The sequence below is a fragment of the Salvelinus fontinalis genome, chromosome 2, assembly GCF_029448725.1.
Source record: "Salvelinus fontinalis isolate EN_2023a chromosome 2, ASM2944872v1, whole genome shotgun sequence".
NCBI lineage: Eukaryota > Metazoa > Chordata > Actinopteri > Salmoniformes > Salmonidae > Salvelinus > Salvelinus fontinalis.
This window is the reverse complement of record NC_074666.1, coordinates 73871601-73885982: the sequence shown is the minus strand read 5'-3', so window position 1 is coordinate 73885982 and position 14382 is coordinate 73871601. Positions and strand designations below refer to the sequence as shown.

Genomic DNA, 14382 nt, shown 5'->3' with positions numbered 1-14382 from the left:
GAGTGGGTCTAGCGTTTCTTGGATAATGGTGTTGATGTGAGCCATGACCAGCCTTTCAAAGCATTTCATTGCTACCGATGTGAGTGCTATGGGTCAGTAGTCATTTAGGTAGGTTACCTTAGTGTTCTTGGGCACAGGGACTATGGTGGTCTGCTTGAAACATGTTAGTATTACAGACTCGGTCAGGGAGAGGTTGAAAATGTCAGTGAAGACACTTGCCAGTTGGTCAGCGCATGCTCGGAGTTGGGAATAACCCTATTTTTTTTTGTTCTCACATTCTCAATACATCCTATTGAGGCTCATCATCAGTGTCACTTATGAGTATGAGTGAAAGCAACAGCCCAGCGATGAACAGCCTTGGCAGAGCCCACTTAGTTCTCTGATATCAGTGGGCCCGTGCTGTCAGTAGTGGATCATAGTTTCTGTGTTCGCCACCATACCTTCACACTCCTCCTGTTGCTGTATAACGTCCTTCCACTGAGTGCCAGTGGCCAGCTGGGAGAAACACTGTCGCTTCAGTGTTCATCACACGTTGACCCAGTCTCCCATGGTTCTAGTCATACAGTCACTCCGAACGGTCAAATCCTTTCCCTCTCTGAATCACAGGAAACACCGCCAGAACAAGCCTTTGTTTTAGAGTAGAGATTGTGATGGTTCTGAGAATGAAGGGAGTCTGAATATTTAACAATGAATTAACAATGAATATTCGTTGAGTTGGGTTGAATTTGGTTGAAGGCCAATCAATGGACCTAGCGTTTTTATTCAAATATGTGAATGTTTGGTTTGGAGCAGTCGTCCATCTTGTTAGCCTATCCGCTTGTGCACATGCTGATTTTTCAATGCGAGATGCCGATATCCTGTCAAGCAGTCTTCCATAAATGAAACACAACAAACACATTGTAAAAGATGGTACCTCGCTCCACTGTGCCTGTATAAATCAACAAACACATTGTAAAAGATGGTACCTCGCTCCACTGTGCCTGTATAAATCAACAAACACATTGTAAAAGATGGTACCTCGCTCCACTGTGCCTGTATAAATCAACAAACACATTGTAAAAGATGGTACCTCGCTCCACTGTGCCTGTATAAATCAACAAACACATTGTAAAAGATGGTACCTCGCTCCACTGTGCCTGTATAAATCAACAAACACATTGTAAAAGATGGTACCTCGCTCCACTGTGCCTGTATAAATCAACAAACACATTGTAAAAGATGGAACCTCGCTCCACTGTGCCTGTATAAATCAACAAACACATTGTAAAAGATGGTACCTCGCTCCACTGTGCCTGTATAAATCAACAAACACATTGTAAAAGATGGTACCTCGCTCCACTGTGCCTGTATAAATCAACAAACACATTGTAAAAGATGGTACCTCGCTCCACTGTGCCTGTATAAATCAACAAACACATTGTAAAAGATGGTACCTCGCTCCACTGTGCCTGTATAAATCAACAAACACATTGTAAAAGATGGTACCTCGCTCCACTGTGCCTGTATAAATCAACAAACACATTGTAAAAGATGGTACCTCGCTCCACTGTGCCTGTATAAATCAACAAACACATTGTAAAAGATGGTACCTCGCTCCACTGTGCCTGTATAAATCAACAAACACATTGTAAAAGATGGTACCTCGCTCCACTGTGCCTGTATAAATCAACAAACACATTGTAAAAGATGGTACCTCGCTCCACTGTGCCTGTATAAATCAACAAACACATTGTAAAAGATGGTACCTCGCTCCACTGTGCCTGTATAAATCAACAAACACATTGTAAAAGATGGAACCTCGCTCCACTGTGCCTGTATAAATCAACAAACACATTGTAAAAGATGGTACCTCGCTCCACTGTGCCTGTATAAATCAACAAACACATTGTAAAAGATGGAACCTCGCTCCACTGTGCCTGTATAAATCAACAAACACATTGTAAAAGATGGTACCTCGCTCCACTGTGCCTGTATAAATCAACAAACACATTGTAAAAGATGGTACCTCGCTCCACTGTGCCTGTATAAATCAACAAACACATTGTAAAAGATGGTACCTCGCTCCACTGTGCCTGTATAAATCAACAAACACATTGTAAAAGATGGAACCTCGCTACACTGTGCCTGTATAAATCAACAAACACATTGTAAAAGATGGTACCTCGCTCCACTGTGCCTGTATAAATCAACAAACACATTGTAAAAGATGGTACCTCGCTCCACTGTGCCTGTATAAATCAACAAACACATTGTAAAAGATGGTACCTCGCTCCACTGTGCCTGTATAAATCAACAAACACATTGTAAAAGATGGAACCTCGCTCCACTGTGCCTGTATAAATCAACAAACACATTGTAAAAGATGGTACCTCGCTCCACTGTGCCTGTATAAATCAACAAACACATTGTAAAAGATGGTACCTCGCTCCACTGTGCCTGTATAAATCAACAAACACATTGTAAAAGATGGTACCTCGCTCCACTGTGCCTGTATAAATCAACAAACACATTGTAAAAGATGGAACCTCGCTCCACTGTGCCTGTATAAATCAACAAACACATTGTAAAAGATGGTACCTCGCTCCACTGTGCCTGTATAAATCAACAAACACATTGTAAAAGATGGAACCTCGCTCCACTGTGCCTGTATAAATCAACAAACACATTGTAAAAGATGGTACCTCGCTCCACTGTGCCTGTATAAATCAACAAACACATTGTAAAAGATGGTACCTCGCTCCACTGTGCCTGTATAAATCAACAAACACATTGTAAAAGATGGTACCTCGCTCCACTGTGCCTGTATAAATCAACAAACACATTGTAAAAGATGGTACCTCGCTCCACTGTGCCTGTATAAATCAACAAACACATTGTAAAAGATGGAACCTCGCTCCACTGTGCCTGTATAAATCAACAAACACATTGTAAAAGATGGTACCTCGCTCCACTGTGCCTGTATAAATCAACAAACACATTGTAAAAGATGGTACCTCGCTCCACTGTGCCTGTATAAATCAACAAACACATTGTAAAAGATGGAACCTCGCTCCACTGTGCCTGTATAAATCAACAAACACATTGTAAAAGATGGTACCTCGCTCCACTGTGCCTGTATAAATCAACAAACACATTGTAAAAGATGGTACCTCGCTCCACTGTGCCTGTATAAATCAACAAACACATTGTAAAAGATGGTACCTCGCTCCACTGTGCCTGTATAAATCAACAAACACATTGTAAAAGATGGAACCTCGCTCCACTGTGCCTGTATAAATCAACAAACACATTGTAAAAGATGGTACCTCGCTCCACTGTGCCTGTATAAATCAACAAACACATTGTAAAAGATGGTACCTCGCTCCACTGTGCCTGTATAAATCAACAAACACATTGTAAAAGATGGAACCTCGCTCCACTGTGCCTGTATAAATCAACAAACACATTGTAAAAGATGGAACCTCGCTCCACTGTGCCTGTATAAATCAACAAACACATTGTAAAAGATGGTACCTCGCTCCACTGTGCCTGTATAAATCAACAAACACATTGTAAAAGATGGAACCTCGCTCCACTGTGCCTGTATAAATCAACAAACACATTGTAAAAGATGGAACCTCGCTCCACTGTGCCTGTATAAATCAACAAACACATTGTAAAAGATGGTACCTCGCTCCACTGTGCCTGTATAAATCAACAAACACATTGTAAAAGATGGTACCTCGCTCCACTGTGCCTGTATAAATCAACAAACACATTGTAAAAGATGGTACCTCGCTCCACTGTGCCTGTATAAATCAACAAACACATTGTAAAAGATGGTACCTCGCTCCACTGTGCCTGTATAAATCAACAAACACATTGTAAAAGATGGTACCTCGCTCCACTGTGCCTGTATAAATCAACAAACACATTGTAAAAGATGGTACCTCGCTCCACTGTGCCTGTATAAATCAACAAACACATTGTAAAAGATGGTACCTCGCTCCACTGTGCCTGTATAAATCAACAAACACATTGTAAAAGATGGTACCTCGCTCCACTGTGCCTGTATAAATCAACAAACACATTGTAAAAGATGGTACCTCGCTCCACTGTGCCTGTATAAATCAACAAACACATTGTAAAAGATGGTACCTCGCTCCACTGTGCCTGTATAAATCAACAAACACATTGTAAAAGATGGTACCTCGCTCCACTGTGCCTGTATAAATCAACAAACACATTGTAAAAGATGGTACCTCGCTCCACTGTGCCTGTATAAATCAACAAACACATTGTAAAAGATGGTACCTCGCTCCACTGTGCCTGTATAAATCAACAAACACATTGTAAAAGATGGTACCTCGCTCCACTGTGCCTGTATAAATCAACAAACACATTGTAAAAGATGGTACCTCGCTCCACTGTGCCTGTATAAATCAACAAACACATTGTAAAAGATGGTACCTCGCTCCACTGTGCCTGTATAAATCAACAAACACATTGTAAAAGATGGTACCTCGCTTCACTGTGCCTGTATAAATCAACAAACACATTGTAAAAGATGGAACCTCGCTCCACTGTGCCTGTATAAATCAACAAACACATTGTAAAAGATGGTACCTCGCTCCACTGTGCCTGTATAAATCAACAAACACATTGTAAAAGATGGTACCTCGCTCCACTGTGCCTGTATAAATCAACAAACACATTGTAAAAGATGGTACCTCGCTCCACTGTGCCTGTATAAATCAACAAACACATTGTAAAAGATGGAACCTCGCTCCACTGTGCCTGTATAAATCAACAAACACATTGTAAAAGATGGTACCTCGCTCCACTGTGCCTGTATAAATCAACAAACACATTGTAAAAGATGGTACCTCGCTCCACTGTGCCTGTATAAATCAACAAACACATTGTAAAAGATGGTACCTCGCTCCACTGTGCCTGTATAAATCAACAAACACATTGTAAAAGATGGTACCTCGCTCCACTGTGCCTGTATAAATCAACAAACACATTGTAAAAGATGGTACCTCGCTCCACTGTGCCTGTATAAATCAACAAACACATTGTAAAAGATGGTACCTCGCTCCACTGTGCCTGTATAAATCAACAAACACATTGTAAAAGATGGTACCTCGCTCCACTGTGCCTGTATAAATCAACAAACACATTGTAAAAGATGGTACCTCGCTCCACTGTGCCTGTATAAATCAACAAACACATTGTAAAAGATGGTACCTCGCTCCACTGTGCCTGTATAAATCAACAAACACATTGTAAAAGATGGTACCTCGCTCCACTGTGCCTGTATAAATCAACAAACACATTGTAAAAGATGGTACCTCGCTCCACTGTGCCTGTATAAATCAACAAACACATTGTAAAAGATGGTACCTCGCTCCACTGTGCCTGTATAAATCAACAAACACATTGTAAAAGATGGAACCTCGCTCCACTGTGCCTGTATAAATCAGTAGAACCGCATCCACACAACCTCTCTTGTTTTCCCTTTTCTTTCGATGGAAGTTGAAAGGAAACCGGTGACCTCAGTTGAGTGGTTATTTAATGTATTTTATCGTTTATCCTCATTAGTCAGAAATGAGCCCTAATGGAATCCTATCTCCCTCCCGCCCACCCATGTAGGTTTGTGAAATCTGTCCGGAATGAAGATTAACATCTCAAACAAATGGCTGGGGATCTTGGGACTGTGGGGATTGGGAATAGTAATCCTTGTTCTGCTGTTTTGATGGTGGGTGGATTACAGTGTTCCAGGCTGCATGACCACATGGCATTCTCATGACCACGACCGCAGAGAATTCACCATGAGTGGTCTCTGGCTTCCGGGTTTTCATCCATTAACCCCCTCCGCCTCCACCCAAACACCAGCAATAACACAATGGCCAGAACACTAAGTAATATAAAAGCAAGATGCCAAACAGCTTTTTAGCAGTCAAGTCATGCAGTACTCTGATTTGAATCCAATCCTTGTAACCAACCTATCCTAGAGCACCAAGACAGCTGGGTGGGGGTAGAATCTGGCTGACCCCTCCAGAATGAGGTAACCAATATGGTGGTTAATTATTCAAATGGGTGCATGGATCAGAGATATGTTATGTGGGCCAACTGTAATGGCTGAAGTGCCCACGTGAAATACTCACATATGCAGTGATTAACCAGACCAACGGATTGACTCAAAGATGGAATGATGACGCAAAGCTAATCAAAGGCTGTTGCACACACATGACTCCCTCACACACAAATCTTTCACATAAAATAGTGATTACTTGTTGACATTGATTGTCAGCCACTTTTTCCACCATGATCTTTGGAGAGATTATGGACACCGGCAGATTAAACAAGTTTTTAAGTTTGATTGATATCAATGAATGTGTAGTTCCCACAACACTACTAGTATATTTCATGATCACACACCATCTCTCAGCTCTATAACCAAACTGAGAGGGCACTTTCAACAAAAGCACCAAACCCGGAAAGTCTTCTTCTCCAGCACTTTGGTGACTCTAGTCCCATGGTGATTGAACTGACAGGTGGGTGAGTCATTCCCAGCACTCCAGTGAATGAGCTCACCTCCCCACCATGCACAGGAGGTGGCCTGCTCGGCTGGGGAGCTCATTACTGTAGCCACATGGCTGTCTGGAGTGGGATGGCCTGCTGGAGGTACCTACTGTGGGAAGAGGAAGAGAGCGAGAGATGGAAAAGAGAGATGGAGAATGTGAGAGAGGAGGCGGCAGGAGATCTCCAGGCCCTCTGGTCCTGACGTTGGGACATGATGAGAAACGGATGGTGTCCTTTGAGCATTCTCTTTTTCTGGGTCACCATCAATGTTCCATCATTTTTTTCGGCACTGAGCTAAATTGTAGGTCTGCTGAGCACAAACTTGAACCTTGTAGAAATTCTGTGCAACTTCCGGCACTTTTACTGTGAACACTGGCTGTACCCGCTTTTTAAGTTTTAACAGTGGCCAAGTAGACTACTGTGGCTATTTGATCATAATGCAGGCCCTACAAGAGTGGCCTACCATCAAAAACAATGGAGAAATGCATCCCATAACATTTTAACATGGAAATAGCTATTGAAAGCTGTTCTATGATACAGCCTACAGTAGCAGCCAATGCAGTGTTCATTGTAAGTCTACATTCCAGGCTTTTGAAAACATGCAGGACCTGACATTAACCTGTTTAGCTACTTGTCCTTCAGACAAGGAGGTAACTGAAAATGTAGTTGAATTGTGCTTAATGCAAGAAACCACTTTACAAAATAAAATGTATTATTATCCCCATACATTATTATAATGAATATTCATATAAAACTGTATGCTACCCTCACTATTGGCTTCTTAGCTTGTACAAGCCTGTCTTAAAATACAACACAGCCCCCCCAGACATAAAAAGCTCTTTACCTGACTCGCTTTTGAAAATGTCCAGAAATGTACACGTTTGGGGCAAACAAACTGGTAAAGATGAGTGAAGTTCAACTTTGTGTGTCTCTGTGCAGGCTGGCAATTGTGGGTGGCAGTCCTGGGGAGCTGCGTGCAGGAAAATTGGTCACTATCTAAATTAAGGGTCTGTGTGTAGTGCCAGAATTGTGGTTAAAACACAATTTTACTGTGTGTTCACCTGGCATCAAACAGCATATTGACTAATTATTATGGCAAATACAGAACTACTACATGTTCTCCTGTCATTGTCATCAGATAGGATATTGTCCTTAGGGGTCTGTTTGCTTGTCTCTTGCTTCCAGAAGTGCTCTACTGGTCTGTGGAGAGCGAGTGTACCCTTTCAGCCGGGGTAATAGAATAAATCAGTGTTTGTATCCGTCGTCAGCCTGGTCACTTTTGCAGTTTTTATCTCTGACTTATTGTTTATTGCATTTCACGCAAGTGTGTGATTGTGGCAGGTTTGGTGTTGCTCACCGTTGTCTGATATTGAGGCAAGAAATGGCTGATGCTTAAGAATGTCATTGTCGTCAAAAAAGAAACACTACTAGTCATGATTGAGGGTGTCACTCTGCCGGAACAAAATCATCAGCACACTGCGAAGAGAGGGAAGGAAAATAATGTTTTCTCCTTGACAGGGTTTGTTCCCACTATGGATACTTTTATTGCATAAATTTGAAACGTAAGCACTCTTGGTCAGGAAAGAACATGCATAGACAAAAATCTATTTCAGAGCAGCGCGGGGAAGAGTGAAATTAACAAATCAGTAGAGCATCTTGAACGTAGAATTAAATGCATCGAAACCAAGTGCCAGTCAATCTTCCTAAGACATTGAACTCTACCTATATTGTCTATGTTTTTCCCCCTTGCATATTTGTCAGGGAGTGCTTTGCTTCCTGTGTCTCCTTGACAGTCCTAAATAAGTCCACCTGAGTGCTTGGCTGGCCCGTAGGCACTGACTCTGTCTGCACCAAACCTTATTAATAGCAGAACCGCCTTTCAAATGAAAGATCACTGAACACAGATGGCGCTGAGGGCTAGGGATTTGAAAGGACATGTTTTCACTGTCATTGGTTCTGAGGATGATAATAGCTAGCCCAAAATGGACTTGAATTGAATCACAGTCCCAACTGCTTTATTAGTGATGTTGTTCTCAAGTCTCAGTCAGAAGCCATGAATGAACCAGTCGTTGATTAGTGAAGACTGATATTATCCCCATGCCATTATAATTTGTCCTGTCACAACAATTAACACACACACACACACACACACACAGTTGAAGTCGGAAGTTTACATACACTTTAGCCAAATACATTTACATTTTTCACAATTCCTGACATTTAATCCTAGTAAACATTCCCTATCTTAGGTCAGTTAGGATCACCACTTTATTTTAAGAATGTGAAATCTCAGAATAATAGTAGAGAGAATGATTTGTTTCAGCTTTTATTTCTTTCATCACATTCCCAGTGGGTCAGAAGTTTACATACACTCAATTAGTATTTGGTAGCATTGCCTTTAAATTGTTTAACTTCGGTCAACAGTTTCAGGTAGCCTTCCACAAGCTTCCCACAATAAGTTGGGTGAATTTTGGCCCATTCCTCCTGACAGAGCTGGTGTAACTGAGTCAGGTTTGTAGGCCTCCTTGCTCTACAAACGTCCGTCTACGGCTCTGAATTTGCAGCGTTTATTTTAATTAGCTTTCTTTTGGCCTTTTCACCTCCTTGTCCCTGTCTCTAGGCTACTTCTCCGTCCTATAGTAATGGTGCAGAGTGTGTAGTTATAGGTTCTGAAGAGAGTGACTAGGAAAGTGTTATCTCCTGCAGCAGTGCCTCATGTTGCTCTGTTCCTCCGTCTCTCTCTGCCCCCCCCCCCCCCCCGTGCCCTCCTGCTCCTAAGGCCCTGCCAACACTGGGTCTGAGTCACCCTACAGCACATGGCACCTGATGCCCTCTCCCCTCGCCCACACTCTCTCTGTTCCTTTCCTCCCCATACTGTACACAAGCCATGCCTCTCTTGCCTCCAACCCTGGCCCCTCTGCCAGCCTTCCCTTCCGGTCCTGGCTTTGGCGTCGCTTGCCAGTGTGATGCCATCCCATTCCCCATCCTATTTGTCATTTCCATCACAAAACCTTGTTGGCAAAATTATTTCTTCCTTCTCTGCTCTCTCTGTCAGAGATGAAAGGCTCTCCAACTTTCTGTAAGTCACTGCTGGCCTTCACCGACAGCCTTATCAAGATACAGCACAGAGCTGTTTTTGCTGTTCGTATTCTTTATCCATTTGAATTGTTTTGTGTTGCTTCCTCTGGCTGTTGTGCTGTGGTTAAGTGCAGTCCAGTGTCCTGAGGCCTTATTGTCTGGCTGTGGTGGTGGGAGGTTGTAATTGGTTAGAGGAGGGGTCTTGATTCATGTGTGGTGCTGACTGCACAATAAGGGTGAAATTCATCAGCCTCCCCACAGACACTATGCCTCCCCACTCTTATTTTTATTTTTTTATAAACAAGATCAGTAAAAAAAAAAAAAGATAACTTTGTTTCTTTTCTCTTTCATGAGATAGACAGACGTTTGCATCATCTCCTGTTTTCTTTTTTGTTTGTTTTAAAAACGTATTTCGTTCATAGCAGCCACACTCAGCTCTCCCCTCCAGCCACATGCACACTACCTTAACACCAGAGTCTCATCCACAGAACTATCTCCTTTTCTGTAGAGACCATATGTGGCCTTCAGCTATGGCAGTGAAAAGGTCCCGTTCTAACATGCTCTTCACGTTCATGGAGAATCTCTGTTTATATGGGTTTTTGTCCGGTCCAGACTCTCTCTCCAATGTAAAGCCTTGAGGGCCCTTTCTTTTTTTTTAACCTTTATTTATCTAGGAAAGTCAGTTAAGAACACATTTTTATTTTCAATGACGGCCTAGGAATAGTGGGTAAACTGCCTTGTTCAGGGGCAGGACGGCATATTTTTACCTTGTCAGCTCAGGGATTCAATCTTGCAACCTTTCGGTTACTAGTCCAACGCTCTAACTCCTAACACTATGCTCTAACCACCTGCCGCCCTATTCTTGACAAGCACATATCCCCCACCTCTGAGATGGCATATACCATGTCTTCTCAGGCCAAGAGTGGTAGCAGTCCATCACTTGGTGGCAGATTGATGGGAGGTATCATCAGGCCTGTGATGGACTGTTGTCTGGCTGGAGGATGAAGTATGGCACGTTAGACTGTCTCATACCACAGGTACAGAGACAGACCCAGACACCGCTGACCATTCAGCGCTGAAATATGTCTCACTGTCACTCAACCGTTAACGACTTAACCTTCTTTAGGACACTCCACACTTTCCATAATGCCTCCTCCATTACACATGAATGAGTCTTGCAAATTTATGTCCGTCGCTCCAAGATGTAGTACATTTTCTGGAATTCTGCACTGATTTGTAGCAGTCACCCGTAGCTGGTATTAAGTACTATTTAGCACTTTCATCTCCTGACACGTGGGATTCACAATTCTCCTCCATAATTCTGGAAATAATAAAGTCTTAAATGAGTCTGGTCCCACCCTTCCCTGTTGGCTGGTCTCACTCTGTTGCGTCCTTGGCATTAGCATTCAGCCAGCACTGTACCCTTCCCTGTCCCCAGTGGATGGCCTCCTTGTGCAGGTAGAGGCTGTCTACATTCTCTGTCCTGTCTCACACTTATGTCACCAACACTGACCTCTGTGTCCTGCCCTCACAACCCATGGGCCCACCCTGTAAATACAGCACAGAGGGAAGGGGAGAGCTCTGGGTGGAGTTAGGGAGGTTCATGGGAGGGGTCAGAGGTCCTGGAGATGGAGAGTGACTGGAGCAGATGAGTTTTCTGAGTGGAACATTTCTCCATCTGTATCTTTCTGTCTTTCTGTCCCCACTTTGGTCTCCTGATTGAGCTCTCACCCCCAGGCCCTGTTAGAGATTATTGTGTCTGACTGTGTGAGTTCTACCCTGCAGGCTCCTCTTCAGATGACATGCCACTGAAGTGACTGGCCTTGAGATCACACGTCACTCAACTGCTATCAGACATGGGATTGTCAGAGAGAATGGGATAGATGGGGAGAGGGAGAGGGGGCTGATGCCACTGATAATTGCAACTCTCGATAAGACCTATCTTTGTTATGAGGCAATCGGTACTATGATGGCTTCATAGAATTTCAACTGACATGTTTTATTTTGTGGTTTGGCATCTTAGTGTATGTTGGGTGATGAGGGAATAAATAGCCTCATGTTCTCATGAGACAGAGTTTTATCTCTATTTTCATCTTGGAAAAAATACAATTGTACCATTTTGTCATTTATTTCCCATGCTGTGGAAGTATAAACGCAACCCAAACACACACTGGTTTGTGAAATATGTTGTATAAAGTGATTTCCAATGTGTTTTAAGATGATCTCTCCCTCTCTACAGAGCATCTTCACTGTGATGTTGGGCCCTTTCGTCTTCTTCGATGCTCAGAAGACTAAATACCTCCAGATCCTCACCTCACTCATGCGCTGGATCGGTAAGAGTAACCTATCTTACCTTAAGGAATACAAACACCATAGGCTGATAAAGGTTGCTCTGGACAGACTCGAGGCACGCATCTTCAAATAATCACATTAAATGTGGATCTCAATTTATTTTGTAGGTAGAGCAATTCAAGCTGTGAAATTCCCAGGAACTTTATCGAAACGGTAAATCTGTCATGGGTATTTATTTAAAAAGCGCTTTAATGTGCATTATCTCTTCCAAGTTTGTCTGCATGATGGAGGGTGTGTCTTTCCTTCCATTAAATATCACACTCCATTATACCCGGGTCACGGTCCCCCACCTTCTCCCAGATTGCGCTTTGTCACTGTTGCAAATGTTTAGGAAAAAAACACTTTATTCCACCTGGCTGACGTTCTGAACCTTGGTGGGAGCAGTCCTCCTCTCCCTCTTTCATTCCTCTCCCCTCTTCTCTCCGTGGCTCCTGTGCCTGGGTCTGTCGATCATACGGCAGTCCCGCTCCGTGTCCTGATTCCCATCTCCTCTCATCCCTCAGCCTGACAGGCCTGACAGCCCGTCCCAGGCCTGATTGGACCGTCACTCACAGGGCGACGGACGAAAAAATAAACCGCCCGTCCTGGACCTGCTGTTAAAATCACAACACTACTGAATCATGGCTCTGCCGCCACCCCCGTGTGGGCATACTACTGGCACCCACAACAACACACAGGGCAGACACACACACACCCACACACAGAGAGAGAGAGAGACACACACACACACACACACACACACACACACACACACACACACACACAGTTGCGTGCACATAAACAACACACACTGTCCATTATCTGGCTATCTACAAAGCACCCTGGGATTCTGGCTACACCCTCCCACTCCCTTTTATATCCCCGCCCTCCCCTAGCTCTACCTGTGATTGATTGGCTGTGTCACCTCTGCAGGCCTCTCTACAGCACCAGCTAATGATTCAAAATGGCCGCAGTGGCAGCTCTTTGTTTCCTTACTGCACTGGTGCCACGGAGCATGGGGATAGATGGCCTGCCTTCAAAGCATAAGGCACTGAAAGCTGAGGGGTTTATGCAGCCATCAAATACAGGGTTGGAGACCATTTAAAATCCTATAAGAAAAACATTAGGAGCCCGAAGTTTAGGAGGTACAGACGGCTGAAGAAAAATGAATGGGCTAGACTGCATGCTTGAGTCCTAAATCTCTAGTGTCAACAATTTTGTATTTGTTTTAGTTTAGGTACGTTTCTAATGTTTAGCTCATCTCAGAGGAATTAGCACTGGAGACCTAACCTAATTGATCAATTTAAGTACTGCTTTTATTGAGATTATTTTTCATGAAAGGCAAGTGGCTGTCTAAAGACGTATTCAACTGATTTTGCTCTGAAATTCGTGTTGAAAAGTTTTCTGACAATTTGTGTGGTGCTGTTATCAGGACAGGGGCAGCATAGCCTGTCTGACCTCTCCACCCTGTCTCTACAGTTTCTCTAGTCTCATTCTGACACAGAAACAGCATCTGTCTGTACTAGATTTGCTGCTAAACCGTTAGGGCTTGTTTGTCTGGCTATACCAGCCTATCCAACCCTGAAAGAGAGAGCTCCCTGACAAAGGTCTCAAGAGTAATTGGATGCGCAATAAAAAATACATCCGGCAAATGGAAAAATGTTACTCCATTCGGTAACGCATAAATACACTGAACAAAAGTATAAATGCATCATGCAACAATTCCAAAGATTTCACTTAGTTACAGTTTAAGGAAATCAGTCAATTGAATCAATTTATTAGGCCCTAATCTATGGACTTCACATGACACGGACTACAGCTGTGCATTTGTTGGCCTGTGGAATGTTTTTCCGCTGTGTGAAGTTGCTGGATATTGGCGGGAGCTGGAACATGCTGTCGTACAGGTCGTATCCAGAGCATCCCAAACATGTTCAATGGGTGTCATGTCTGAGTATGCAGGCCATGAAAGAACTGGGACATTTTCAGCTTCCAGGAATTGTGTACAGATCCTTGCGACATGGAGCTGTGCATTATGCTGAAACATGAGGTGATGGCGGCAGATGAATGGCATGACAATGGGCATCAGGATCTCGTCACGGTATCTCAGTGCATTCAAAATGTGATTGTGTTGTCTGTAGTTGATGTCTGCTCCTACCATAACCCCACCGCCACCATGGGGCACTCTGTTCACAATGTTGACATCAGCAAACCGCTCGCCCACACATCTGCCCGGTACAGTTAAAATCGGGTTTCATCCTGTCTCAGAAGATCTGCAGGTGAAGAAGCCAGATGTGGAGGTCCTGGGCTAGCATGGTTACAGGCCAGTTGGATGTACTGTCAAATTATCTACACTGACGGCTTATGGTAGAGAAATTAACATTAAATTAATCTGGCAACAGATCTGGA

The 14382-nt window shown here is 43.3% G+C and overlaps 1 protein-coding gene across 2 annotated transcripts in view; it reads left to right on the top strand.

Moving 5' to 3' along the window:
- LOC129825368 (transmembrane protein 104-like) overlaps nucleotides 1-14382 on the top strand; it is a 78900-nt gene that overhangs the window by 49597 nt on the left and 14921 nt on the right. For both annotated transcript variants that reach the window (XM_055885428.1, XM_055885436.1), the window contains exon 9: nucleotides 11885-11978. In XM_055885428.1, coding sequence (XP_055741403.1) covers nucleotides 11885-11978 — 94 coding nt within the window. The remainder of the gene's footprint in view (nucleotides 1-11884; nucleotides 11979-14382) is intronic.